The following is a 14753-nucleotide window of genomic DNA, read 5'->3' as shown; positions in this document are numbered from 1 at the left end:
CCCCCCCCCCATACTCCCCACAGACCCACTCCCGCAAGCCCTGCCTCCTGGCCACTCACCAACCCTGCTGGGAGGCGACTTTCTCTGCCGGGCTGAGCCGGCAGCACAGCCAGGGCTGGTCCCAGGGCCGGGAAGCGCTCTGTCCCCTGGGGAGTGGCGCAATCAGCAGGCCAGGACCTGCCCCAGCCGGGGTCCCTCAAGACGCACTTGCCCAGCCAAGCCCTCCACACTGTTCCCCCGCCCCCCCCCCACACACACACCTGGCTGAGACTGGCCAGGCTTCTGCACCAGTCCCAGGTGGCTCAGCTCCAGGGAGACAGGTGGGGCCCCACAGGTGGTGGGAAGCAGAGATTGCCCAGAACCAGAGGTGCACTAGGGTCTGGCCAAGGTGCTGAGAAGAGCAGGGGTTGGGGGCCAAGGTGCAGAGAGGAGCCCTTGGCCAGCCAGGAGGCAGGCCAAGAGGAGCAAGCGGTGGGCTGGGGGAGCCAGCGGGGTCTCGGGGCGCAGTGCAAGCAGAGCAGGCCGGGGCCCCTTCTGAGCATGAGCCCGGCTCCATGGAGCCACTGTAAACCTGGCATTGTCCCTAGAAGTCATCTCTCTCAGGCATGGTTGAGCCATATGTGCAGGGACAGGACAGTGCAACCACACTGCCTGTGCTTTATACTTATTTTGTGGAAAGAAGATTTCAGTCTCTTATACTGTCAATTTAGCCCTTCTCATGAGCATTACATTCAATAATTAAAAACAAACAAAATTCCCTGTGTGTCTGCTGGCCAACCCATCCACAAGAAAGAACTGCGTGCTCGTAGGCAGGCAGCAAAGAAGGTGAGTGGAAGGACAGTGGGTTTGTCGTCAGTGGGTGGTCCAGCAAAGGAGTTTGGAAATTTGACCATGTAGTAGACTTCACTTGGAAGGAGCTGATTGTTGCTTTATAATCAGGGGAATACTTTAAAAAATGCACTTTGGGAGGTAAGTCAAATTTTGGTCAGTCAACTGTTATATTTCTCTTGATTTTCTACTGCCCTGTCTGTACCTGCATAGTAACTTACACCAAATTGGAATAGTAGAGGTAACACCTATTTTGAATAAATATAGTTGACCACAAGGTGGGAAAAGACAGTGGAGATTCAGGTAGTGTTTCTATGAAACAGAGGATTTAAAAAAAACCCCACTCTTTTACTGAAAAATTAGACACAATAAAGTGTTGATAACCTGAGCTGCAGTTTGGTTAAAACAAATGGGCCTGATTCTGTTCCCATGACATTGGTATTAGTGTACACTTACTGGTAATATGGGTGAACAGAACTGAAAGCAAAATCTGGCCAATAATATCCCTTTGACATCATCACATGGTATTCATTACTCTCATCAAGGCAACTTTTATTTTGAAATCTGGGTAGTGCATTTTAAGGGACTGATTTTTAAGCAACTACTGTGCAAGAAAAACAGGTGAACAAATCTGCACCTGAACTGTGTGCACAATTACTGTGATTGCGCATGCAGATTGGGAAACTGAACATAATTAGTCATTTTCAGAAGCAATTTCCTGATTTGCACATACAGCCACAATAGCTGCACACACAAACTAGGCATGCAATTACAAATATTTATGCACATGTAATTGTGCACGTCACATTTAAGAATCAAGTTATAAATCAGTTCACCCATCTGAACACTTAGTAGTGTCTTTCCATTCCCTCCTATTAAGAACAAGTTCCTCAATATGCCTGTATTTTAAATTATTAGTAATACAAGGCCTTTTTTTCCTATTGACAAAGATTTTAAGCAGCACAGTCTCTTTCAAAAGCTGTCATTACCAGGTGTTCCTTTCATTTTCCAGCTTGTCTAAAGTTTCCAGTTTGGCCTTTGCGCAATGGCTATTAGTGGCTGAAACAAGTCAGGTTTTCTACACATAAGGAAATCCAAGCCGCACCAGAATGGAGGGCCAAATCCTGCAGTCTTTACTGAAGCAAAATCCCCATTGAATTTGACAGGAGTTTTGCTTGAGTGAAGCTAAGGACAGCAGGATTTGGCTCACAGGATCATAGCGTCTGCCAAAGCAGTTGCACAGAACGAGGTTTATTCTTAGTAAGCATAATCCAATAAGAATATGTCTGGAGGTGCGTGATAGGCCTAATTTTTCCATCATCTCTCTATTGCTCTATATTCTTCTTAGACATTACCAGAATGACTATAGTCTTTTAAAACAGGTTTCAGGGTATCTACGGGATTTGTAAAAATCGGTCACCAATTAAAGCTGACTATTTTAAGTTATGTTCAAACAAAATTGCATTGGAAATTGTATGGAGATATTCTAAAGTGGTTGCTTAATGCTGGGGATTACCCATTGAATGCAACTGTTAGAACAGATTTCACTGTATTTATTTTAAATTGTTATCTAGCGCAGAAGTCAATGAAATTATTTTATTTTCTGTTACTCTCTCTTGATGGCGACAACGCAATCAAAATTCAGTGAATAAAATCTATGCCTAAAAAATGACATCCTCAAACATCGACAATAGAGAGAATGGTAGGGTTTCTGGCATGTAAAGAATGTATTTTTTCCTGTAGTTTAGGGCCCAAGTCTCCCTGCTAGTTTTATATTGATGTTACTTGGGTATATTAAACCCTGGGCCTGTCAGGATGGTTTCTTGGAGATATTTTCCTACATTTACCAGTGATTTAGTGCCTTGATTTGGAAAAAGAGATGTAGCTGATGCATCCAAAAAAATATTAAAAAGCTTTAAAGACAGGGGGTGAGAGCTTGTGTGCGCGCTTAACATTCAGGATCTGATTCTCTTCTCCCTTACCCCAAATTTTGCACCAGTGTAGCTTCATTGACTTGAGTGGAGTTACTCTGGGTTTACACCAGCATGCCGCGAGAGGAGAAGCAACCCCTTCACTTTTCCTGGTGATATCAATAATCAGTACAATGTGGAAACAGAAAATCATAGAATGTAGTTGTTGTACCAGTAACAGTGTAGAGTAAGAGAGAGAACACAGGCTTGAAACTTCACAAGGTAACAATCTTATGGAAACAGATAGGGGTTTTTGTGATGATTATTCTACTAGCAGCCCATTGAAACAGATGGAATGTTAGGGCGTACCTGATATATTCCACACTAGAGAAGATGTGTTTTACCTGGATATACCCGGAATCTTCAGCAAGCAGTCAAGCAGTTAAAAACTTGGGCATGGATATACTGAGGTTTCTTTCTGCAATAGGTGGTCAAAACACTTACCATCTCTCTTCTTTCCTGATTGACCTGCAATTGTTACATGTATTTGTCAACAAGATACGTATTGACTAGATCAGCCTTACCTTCTTTCAGCATGCCAACTTTTAGACACTTCATGAAGCGGCAGGCTTGGCAGGACTTGCGTCTGCGCTTTGTGATTTCACATTCATTTGTTGCTGGGCAGCTGTATTCTATGTTACCTGTGGTACAGATTTCAGAAAAAAGAAGCCACTGAGAAATGTTAACTGACAAATACCATCACTATATGAACAGAAATCGTAACATTCCTAGTGTATTTCATTAGGAGAATACAAGCATGCAATTAAAAGCAATCGTTACTGGCTGGCCAGTGGAAATGGCTTTGAGATTACATTTTAAAAAAAACACACAAAAAACAGCCAAATTCAGACCCTATTTGACTTTTTTTGCTCAGATGGCTGTACACAAAAACTGCAAAAGCTTCATTAATATGGGCCTGTATCCTGATACAACCGTATCCCCAAGCAGATTCCTTCATGTAGATTATTCCTGCCAGGGGCAACAGTAATCTGTGGAAGCTGGGTCAGGAAGCATCTGCACTAAATCACAAGGACCATGTCCCTGATCCAAGAACCCCCATCCAGAATGCCTCCTCCATGCCTGGGCCGTAGAAAATCTTCAGAATGTCAACTGTGTTGGGTTTGGAGAAGTTCAGAATGAGACATAACAGTTGTACCTTTCTTATCTGCCTCTCTTCTGTAGACATATGAGGAAGAGGTGGCCTCTAGTGCTTTATTATGGCTGTTAGGAGGTGACTGTTGGAATTAAAAGCATTCTTGGACTACACTGTGACTTTAGGGCAAAGCCTGCAGTAGACAGCAGTGCAGCAGCTCATCCTTCTCCCTCCAGAACTGGGGGCACAATGTCCCTAAAAGGGCAGGGCTGCACAGCCACAATCACACCTGGTGAAGGCCACAGCATACACTTCCCACTATTCTAGGCCAGTTCTGCTATCCATGTCACTGCCTCCTCCCTCCCCCACCCCATTTTGGGGCTTCTAGCTCTTTGGTGGCAGAGCAGTGTTTCATCTTTGTTTTATACAACACTGAGCATATTGTTTGTGCTCAACAAATAAATAAAAAAAAGATACACACGAAATAAATACTGTTAAAAATTTCCAAAATTTCCCAATCCCTGTAAGTATCTGAGTCCAAATGAGGGAAAGTTTTGTCCCAATGGTATATCTCTTTTCATAAAAGGCTTCTGCTGTATGTCTCTCTAACCGTGCATCCTATTGTTCACCACTCAATTCAATAGGACAGAGTCTGTGGTAGTCAGTAGTTTTGCAAAGAAACTGACTTTTAAATAAAGCATCTTCCCCCATCAGCCCTGTCACATCTTGCTTTAAAGGTATTTCGTTACTTTCTAACCCTTTCCCCTGTGATTAAGTGCATTAGTATCTTAATGAAAATGCATTCTGTTTATTGCCCTCTTGGGAAGCGAGGGGTCATCACACCACATGAATAAATTGTCATCAGAGACAGTCCGAGCATAATTGCAATTTTGCTGCTCCATGTTTGTTGCACTCAGGGTCCGTCAAAATCCCCTGAAACATGCGCAGATTCTAGTAATTAGCATAGAGTCTGCCTGGGACCACAGCATTGATGAAATATTTCAGAGTTAATCACACTTTGTAAACACTGATTTATATTGACTACCTTTCTCCAGACTGATGTCTCCTCATTAAATATCACATTAGTGGATTGCAGGATAGCACAAAGACTCAAATGCTCAGCAACTGCTAATTCAACAGGAAGTATTACTTAAACCACTTATATCTATTGAAAATTGGTTAAGTATTTATGATAGAGAGGTCTGCACGGTGCAACATATGCAAGATAAACCCATCAGAAATCTCTCACTAAATTAGCATTGTAACTTAATGCATTTATGCCAATAAAACTGACATACTTTGCACAACCTTTTCAGGGCTGTGCAGGCTTCGGTCATTTAGAACATTATTGCATAGTTGAATTAGCAATGCTTGCAAAAAGGCAGGGAATCAGGACATATCTGACCACTACAGGATCTGTTGGCACAGCTTACAACTTGAATATACCCTCTGGTCCCTTCCATAGCTTCTAAGCAGAAAACTCCCTAATAAATATGGCTAGAGAGTCTGCCTGTACAGTAAATTAGGAAAGATGCTCTCCAGATGACCTCTGCTTGATACTAGATAATGGAGGTGGTAAAAAATATTTTTGAGATATGTGGGGGGAGGCGAAGAAAGGGTGACAGCAAGACTATCCCAAAATCCACACCTTCCTTTCTCATGCTGCATTATACTCCCTCAGTGAGATGACACGGGCACCTACCAATATATGCCATTCAAAGGACTTTATAAACTTCAGTTAAACTCACCACACCACGGTAAAGGGAAACAGAGGCTGAGAGGCGAGATGATTTACCCAAGGTCTCAGAAGCAGATAGGAACAGATGCAGGATAAGGACTCAGAAATTCTGGGTCAGGGTTCTGTGCTCACACCACTAAACCATGCCTCTCTTTGTCAGGCACCTAATTTTCCAGATTCACCCCTTGCTGGGTCCTTGTATGAAGGTGTAGACGTAGATGCAGACACAAAAAGGTTGGGTTCAAAACTAGGAGATGGTAAAAAATGGAGTCGTTTTCCACAGCATGAAGTTCAAACCCATTAGCCTGAAGGTTTCAGATGTATCCAACACCATTGGAGACAAGACTGGGTGGAAGAGGAGAGATAAAACCCAGTGCAAATGGCTGTCAGGTGACATGATAGGCAATTGATTGTCTAGAAATTTTGGTTTTCGAGATGGTGGTTAAATAGGGTTATATTTTGCCATTATTTCAACCATTAGATCCCAGTAATTTGGTTGGATGATTAAGATTTCCTTATCCATTTAGGCCGTTTTGCTTTAATAACTCATCTTCTATATCGTAGGACTGATTCTGATCTTAATTTCACTGCTGCAAACCTGGAGTACCTCCAATGAAGTCAATGGAGAAACACTACTCTGGATTTATTTTGGTGTAACTAAGATCAGAACCTTGCATGGCTCCAGAAGAATTGTGTGGCCCACAATTTAGCAACAGTAAGCAATATTTTAAAAAGTGTGGCCAGTGTGTGAAATCTAGTCACTGGAATCAAAAAGTCTCTGTTCAACAGATGGCTGCAGTAGTCTACTGAATGCCTACTTGCATAGATCTACGCCTATTTCTACTAGTGAACTGTCCTTGAAAATCCTCCTTGAATTTTGTTGTTGTTCTATAAGTTGCTAAAAATGTGCTGTCCCAAGCACTCACTAACGTTATTACATCTATTTTGGTACCAGTTCAAATTTATTGCACCCTGTAGGTCATGAGGTCTCTTGTATTCACTTGTTTTTCTTCAATGCACTAAAAACTGCAAAAGAGTCAAAAATGTATTCAGCAAGCACTCAGGCAGTAGATGGTTACGCTAGACACTTATTGAGGGGGTTGCATACATATGTCAAGGGTTTCCAGATCTGCCTTGAAATTTCAGTGAGAAGATGATGTTAGAAAGATACTTTACCATTTTCTTATCTAGAGTTGCTAAATAATGCTAGAGGGTGAATTGGGCAGCTACTAATGGCATAACTTGAGTTTACCCAGTTCTGTCAATAGTTGGAGAGGTAGCTGTTTTATACAAGGAACAAAATCAACATGGCAGCTCAGGGTTTTTACACTGGGCTGACAAGAATGATAGAGCAATTTATAATATCTCCTGGCTGGTTTTCAGAAAGGACTGGGCTCTGATTACTTATTTTAAAGTCTTTTGTACAATTAGTTTGCAGGCAATATAATTTTCTCACTTACTCCTTAATAGAATCTTGCAGCTAGCTGGCTGATAGAATAACAGGGTATATGTAAAACTCCTGCCTGAAGTGCTAGTGGATAATTTGTATATTCCTTTCAGTAGCTTAATGGACTTTCACAGTTTGGCAGTTAAAGGGCTGAATAATGTAAATTAGTATGACGTTTCAAAATAAAAATATATGTCAAATTCTCACTCCCCACACACATTGCCCCGCATTGTTATAATGCATTGGGATTTATGTCAGTGCTGAGTTCCTTTTCTTTCCATATAGACACAGAATATTTTATATTAAAGCATCTGCTTATTTTGCTAATGATTTTAATTTTATTAGCTGGGCCAAAAGGCATGAAACTATAAATGACACAAAGGGCATTAAAAGCGAAATTTACCCTTTAAAAAAAAAAAAAGAAAAGAGAACTACTTTGAAATAATAGCATCTGTTCTTGAGTTAGCAATTAGAGTTTTAAAACATACAGTACATAATCTGCAGTCTGTCTGCTTTTAAATGCCCCAAATCATAAAATCTCTTCATGTGGCTCAAATTATGCATGGATAAGGGCATCATATTTTCATGTTACAAAGATAAAAATGGCCCAAAATACCCTAAGGTTTTTAAGGTCTCCTGTGTGATGTATGGGGCTCCAAGATGAGTTTGATAATTAGTAAAACACATTTTGTGGGGGAAAGGGTGGTTTCGCAGTCACTGGGAGTGATTGGGCACTGCTGAGGTCCTGGGGACCATTTTGGCAACTGGTTGGTGGGTGGAGACATGGATTAACATGTTTGGACCTTCATCAAAGTTCAGGGCATAGAGGGCCACAGCAGAAAAGAAGGTAGAGTCCTGACAAAGACAGGTCCATTAAAAGTGCAGGGTCATATGCAATGGCCCCCTAGCACATGTGATCCTCAAAGATGAAAAGTAACCCTCATGAATATCAGTAGTGGGAAGATGGCTTTGGAAACAGACTCAAAACTGTGGGATGAGGCAAGGGAGGGGGGTTTATGAAACGCACTTTTCTGGAAATACTAGAATACTTGATACAAAGATAATAATACTTAACCTTTACATAGCACTCTTCATCAGTATATATCAAAGTGCATTAATCCCCATTTTACAGATGCTAGAATTGAGGGACAGGGAAGTGAGGCAGCTGACCCAAAGGCAGACAGCCAGTCAGTGACAGAGGGGGACTTAAACCCAAGTCCTCCTGGCTCCCACTTTAGCGCTGTAGCCACTGGACCACCCTAGCTCTCGAAGAAAAAAAGATGAAAGAATGGAGATGAGCGCTAAGAAAGATACGCGGAGCATATTTCAGACTGGTGGGCAAAGAGGCAGGGCAGAAATATATAAAGACAAAAATTAATCCAAAGTATAGGCAAACCCCACTGGTTTATTCATGGAAAGACAGATCACTCAGCCAGAGATGTAGTATACATACGTCTTCTTCTATAGGTAATAATAGTTGGCCACCATTTTGCTGTATTTCTTCAACAGCCAGAAAATGGTGGGACAAGGGAACTGAACTAGTAGCCATATTCCATATCTATGTCATCCGTTACACCTGAGATTAGGTACATCCTTCCCAAATATCACTGTATCCAACTGATCACTTATTTTGTCCTTTTTTCTGAAAATGTATTTTTCAAAGTAATAAAAATATAGTCAAACAAACAGAGAAAAATATTATGTGCTTTTTGGCAAAATAATATTAATTGGTTAAAATTTAAAGATCATAAAACTTGTCAGGTATTGGGGAAAACATTTGTATAACCAAAAGTACTTTCCCCTTTAAACTCTCAACTGCACAAATTCTGTTGTTTCATTTCTCCAGATGCCATGGTTCATGAATCTCAGAGGCAGCAAACAGTGCAGTACATACAGCCTGAAGCCAGTTGCTCCAATAAATGCTTTGAGGCCTGCTCAGATCTCCATGCATTTGGAATTATGCATATAAGCCCCAGTTGAGGAAAGCACTTACCCACATGTTTAATTTTAAGCATACCATTAATTAAAGTTAGGTATGTGCTTAAATCCTTCACTGAATCGAACCCATAATTCCCTATGCAACAAGATAGGGGGGGCGGGGGGAAATCACACACAGAGTTTTATTCCCCTCAGTCACACTTGAAGCAATACTCAAAGCATTTGAAGGTGTAATACTCAAGGCATTAGAGTACTGCTGCACCCTGGAAAGGAAAGAATAAAGGGGTTCAGGAAATCTAATAACAGATATAAAAGAAGATCCAGGTTGAGAGAGAAGAGGAAAATCTGTTTGGAAGGAAAAATAGTCCACCTACAGGCAAGAAAGCAGAGGCAATTCTAAAGGCATATGAGGTAACAATTCTATTGGGTGGGAAAGTAGAGTCAATAATGAGAAGTGAAAACTGAGCAGAATAAAATCAGGGGATCTAATCCAGGGAATGGCTCGGTCTCAAACTGATTACAACCATCTAATGTACCCTTCTGACATGTCCTTTCTACTTACATTCAAAAAGCATTCCTACTGTATGCACTATTTGTTCCTGCAGAATTCTGCAACCTAAACTCTTTTTAAAGATTTGGATCAGCTTGGAGAAATGTTTTCTTCATCCTTAATAGGACCCCCTACATTGGCTGATAACCAATTAAAAATATCATTGGATTCCTCCTTCAAGAGGGTCTCTCCTAGGCTGGCTGCCATCTTCAAAAATTGCCCACGCTTTTCTGTGGACTCTGTAATCCAGGAAAGCCCTTGAAGACAGCAGTTAGCCATGATTACAACAAAGATAGCGGAGGAAGGGGGGAGGAACTGCCTGGGAATCAGTGACCAAAAAGAAGCATAGAAAGGCAGTGAGGGGAATGCTAGTCACAGGATCCCGACTATGAGAGAGAGTGGATTAGACTATGCTGCTCAGACAACATAGTAATGAGCATGGTATAAGGATCTGAACAGAACAGAATACTTTCAGAGAATCTGAGGGAAGGAGGGCACTATAAAAGTACCAGGTTGACTTAGGAACAGGGTAGGGGAAGAAGGCCTCAACTGGGTTAGAAAATACATCAGAATTTTTGACACCTTAACAAAACTGAACTGAGGAACCAAATAAGATTTGTTCAGAGGTTAAGGTCTGAATTCTTCATGCACATAGAACTGGAAGTCAAAGTGACTACTTGCATGACTAAAAAAAAATACTCACAGGAGTAAGGTTTTGAAAGATTGAACCCAAGTATGAAGTTTTAAGTTTAACTCCAATTGACAAGTTCTTAAGGGGGCCTCAACCAGGCCTCTAACTGTGCACTTCTAATGTTGTAGTTAGAGGTCTAAATTCTGTCATGTCTCATCTGTAGCTGATTAAGCCGACAAATGATGTGTCCACATTTTTTCACCCAGTTGACCACAATAACAAAATTGCGCATGCACAATTAGATATTGTTCTATAATTTTGGTTCTAAAGGTCTTCAGTTTTAAAGTCTCTAAAACCACTTAAACATAATAGTAGAGTTTCCTTGTCTGTTAAAAATGAAAAACAAAAAGAGTGGCTGATTTTGAAACATCTATACTCAACCTCAAAACATTTAGCCAAGGGATCCAGCCTACAGCATGTGACCCTCACTAAATTTCCATTTAAAAAGAAGCCAGTATAGTGTTGTAGAAGAACGAACAAAATGTTCAAAACTTGAAAAAGATTCTTTTCAAACTTTTTGTAGCACCAGTAGTAAACAACATACATGCAGATTTGAGAAGAAAATGTAAAGATATTGTTCAGTGTCGTATTACATGAAATGATGGGTTCAGCTGCCTAATTTTACTGTAAACAAGTATCCCACATCACAAAGACCACCACAACTGGCACTATGGGACTGATGCCTCCTAGATGTGCCAAGTGTCGTTGACTTCCACTGGAGTCAACTTACCTGTCTTCAGTGGGAAATGAGTGCACTCAGGCCATCTCAAGATGTGTTCTGAACCTTACTGAACCACGACCTCCTTGGCAGTCATAGCATAGATGTCTAAGGAGCATGGAGGCTGAAAACTTGAAGTTTTCATTAAACTAAATAAATGAAGGGCCAGATTTTCAGCCTTCAGGTAGGTGCATAGGTCTAGGGCTGGGCCTCTGAGTATGACAGTTTTCTCTCAAAGCTAGTGATGTTCCATCCAGGTCAGTGTTGAAATACATTGATAGGGAAGTGTACAGAAGCTTGCACTTCTCCTGCCTTGTTGCTGGTCCATGGATACACAGAGAACTTCAGTCTCCAGGGCTGTCAATCTGGCAACTTTCACCAGCAATAAAAATTAACTTTAGAAAATGTATAGACAGATATTTTAAAAAATAATAATCATGTGCTGGCTAAGACCTCGTGTGCCTAGTTTAATCTATACTGTGTTTTACAGGTGAGTCAAACACCTTCAGAAATTCAAGTTCATAACACAAATGGAGAACTAGCCCTAATTATAATGGCACCTGTTGGTGCCACTGTACTTAGAACTATTAATCTGTCTCTTCCTTTTCCATTGTTTCTGATGGGTTTTAAACAGCAGGCAGAAACAGTCCTCGTTCCCATTTTCAGCTAAGCTAAATGCAGCATATAATTTACAATGCCGTAAAGGAAGCAGGGATAGTAAAAATGATAGAACCAGCACTACATTTTTAAATTTCTCTCTGGTTCCCAGATTTTAGCATGTTTATATTTTACTGTCTCGTCTTGTTTTGCTGCCACAGTTGTGCAGTTACATGATGATGGGATGAAGGGATGTATAGAAAGGGAATTAAAAATACTTCTTCAATAGCTTCACTGCTTGCTTAAATATTCTTTGAAAGAAATGCTGATGCAAAGACTTTTACTTATATAAGGAAGGTGAATGAATTAATCAGGTAATGCTGGATTCAGGTAACAGTGTTAGGTTCACTGGCGGGCTGCCATTTTGCACTAAAGCCAAGATCCATGGCTCGGTGATGCTCAAAAGTAAGCACCAAGATTCCTAGCGCTCACCTCTACCATTTTATAAAAATCACAATCCTGATTAAGATACTGGAAAACAATGAAGTCTTATTTAATTTGTTTTCATTTCCTCAAGAAAACGTTATGTGGACATTACAGATGGAGTCAGCTGAGCAGTGTGTAAATTAACCTTTGGAAGCCACTTTGGTCACATGCTACCCAGAACCAAACTTTGTGTCACCCATTTTAAATGTCACCATATCTGAATTTACATAAGTAGCTGTATCTTTCCTGATTACCTCGCTGATTAAAAAAAAAAAGTTTACTGTAAAGCGTTCATAGATTTGCAGATCAAATTGGCTCAGCAATGTGTAAACATGGCACTCAAAAGAGGGTTGACAAACCTGATCGTTAACAAAGTAAAAACAACTTTGAATAACTAAAGAGGTCAACCCAAGGTGTCTGGCTTATAGTTTGAACAAGGTTTGACATGTGCTTTAGGAACTATACTACTGCAGAACTGTGGAGCTGAAAGGTCTTCGATAATCAACGTGAAATGAGAAGGAAGTCTCAGTCCAGTTCCTAATGGAAACGTGTCCACAAGGCAATGATGATGACCATGTTGGAATGCTTCTTAGCTGCCTTAGATGGACAAGGATTGAACAGGGTTAAGGCTCATAAATGAGATAGAGATTAAAAGACAATAGGGACTCAATAGCTATGTTTTACCTATCTATGCATTAATAGAAGACTGCAGTCTCCAGTGCTGTCCATCCAACACCTTTAATGAAAAATAAATTTAAAAAATACCCTAGAATCTGGAAACATGACAGTTGTGACTCCAAAATATTTACACTTTTGTAGCATTTTCCCTTTGGTCAATGATTAATTTTACACCACAGATCTTCCCACCAGGCTGCTGCCTCAACAGTTGTGTATTTTTTTGTTGTATTTTCATGCTAGGTTGAAGATGACAATCACCTAGGAGATGGGGGTGGGGTGTTAATCAATTTAGAGAAAAAAAGAAAACACTTGAACCTTTCAAAGCCCATGGACCCCATCCGGTTCCCATGGAAACCAACAGGACCTTTGTGCATGTAACTTAATAAAAGTTTCACCCAAAGAGATGACAGAGCAACTATATATTATTAAATGCAACAATGTGTAATTTGAAGTAGTACAACAAAATAGGAGTCAGGAAATTTAAAGTTAATGTTCCGACACCAAGAATAATTTGGCAACATTTGGCATATGGAGTAATTTCTATTCAAATTGTTGTCTTGTTAAATGGGTTTTTGATCTCTTTCATGCTAAATGTTAATTATAAAATATACAGGGCGTGCAACACTGTCAGAGGCCCAGCACAAGGCCTATGCAGCTACCTGAAGGCTGAAAATGTGCCCCTTTATTTATTTATTTTAATGAAAGATGTGTTTTCAAGATACCAGAGAATGCATCAAAAACTGCATAGAGACCCTAAAAAAAAAATCAATGGACCTGTGACTAGTCTAACACTTGCTATTTTCTAGTGTCCCTGATGTTAAGCCAATTTGGCGGTGGATTTGGCTGCGTGTATGTATTTCTGAGACATTTGCAGTCACCCCTCGTGTAAATTATCCAAGAAGCAACCTAAGAGCAGCAACCCTGTAAGTGCTCGGCTGAACAGAGAGAACATCCAGTTCTCCCTTCCTTTATGTGATGTCAGATGGGGGGTGTATGTGTGTGCAGAACTTCATTTAATTCTACTCAGGCTATAAGCAGATGGTCATTGTGTACATTCAACTGTGGTTTTTCAATCAATCACATAATTATTTAGTTTAAAATATTTTCCAGAAACAGTTGCTACCTCTCATCAAGAATTATTTCCACACATTTTTTCAAAATTCAGCTGGTTTTGGATTATTTGCCTGAAAAACTCAAAAAGGGACTCAGGATAGATTCCCCCCCCCCCCCACCCCACCCCACCACCATCTTATAAAGCACACACACACAAAAAAGATTAATTGCAGTTTCCTCAAATTTAAGAACAAAATTAGCTCAGACTGAGGACAAGTATGGATTTTTCAAACTGAAAAATAAAATTTTGAGCAAACCGTTATTGTCTGAAAGCAAGGAGCTGTCACTTTTGTTACTAGTGAAACTGTCCTTTAACAATTCATATTAAAGTGAAATTCCCCTACTCGGGGCTGATCCAGCTCCACTAAAGGCAATGGAAAATGGAAAGTGGATCAGGCTGTAAGTGAGCATAATGCTCACCTTCAACCTAACTTTATCAAGCTCAGCCTTGCTTCCATTGTAGTCAATGGGAGTGTTGTCAGTGATGTCAATGAGGAGCGGCATTGTGCTTTGCAGCCTGAGCTAATTTAACAGTTTATGAATGATAACTTGGAAAGGTTTGATAAGTGAAACATGGACTTTTTTTCCACTGAAATCTATGATTAATTTCCCATCAGAATTGAAATATTAACATTTGAAAGGAGCAATTCTTTCATTTGAGATAAGCAATTTTTATATACTCAGTCCTAGTAGTTGGTTCTTTAAGCACCCCTGTTTTCTATTCTATATTTATGTTCCTCTTTGTGCATATTTATTTTCTTATTTATGCTTATTCAATTATCAACTAATTTTTTTAAACAGATGGAGAAGGAGGCGAAGTGTGATGTGAACCACAAAGTGAAATTATACAGTGAGAAATTGCCTTTAGGAATATTAGGGACAAATTCTGCCCTTTGTATCAAACGA

General features: G+C 40.2%; 1 protein-coding gene across 3 annotated transcripts in view; it reads right to left on the bottom strand.

The window, feature by feature from the left end:
- ESRRG (estrogen related receptor gamma) overlaps positions 1–14753 on the bottom strand; it is a 451270-nt gene that overhangs the window by 141003 nt on the left and 295514 nt on the right. For all 3 annotated transcript variants that reach the window (XM_026657685.1, XM_026657686.1, XM_026657684.1), the window contains exon 3: positions 3323–3439. In XM_026657685.1, coding sequence (XP_026513470.1) covers positions 3323–3439 — 117 coding nt within the window. The remainder of the gene's footprint in view (positions 1–3322; positions 3440–14753) is intronic.

Source organism: Terrapene carolina, unplaced genomic scaffold (assembly GCF_002925995.2).
Source record: "Terrapene carolina triunguis isolate 2854851 unplaced genomic scaffold, T_m_triunguis-2.0 Scaffold262, whole genome shotgun sequence".
Taxonomy (NCBI): domain Eukaryota; kingdom Metazoa; phylum Chordata; order Testudines; family Emydidae; genus Terrapene; species Terrapene triunguis.
Note: the sequence above shows the minus strand (reverse complement) of the source record. Positions and strands in the feature narration are given on the sequence as shown.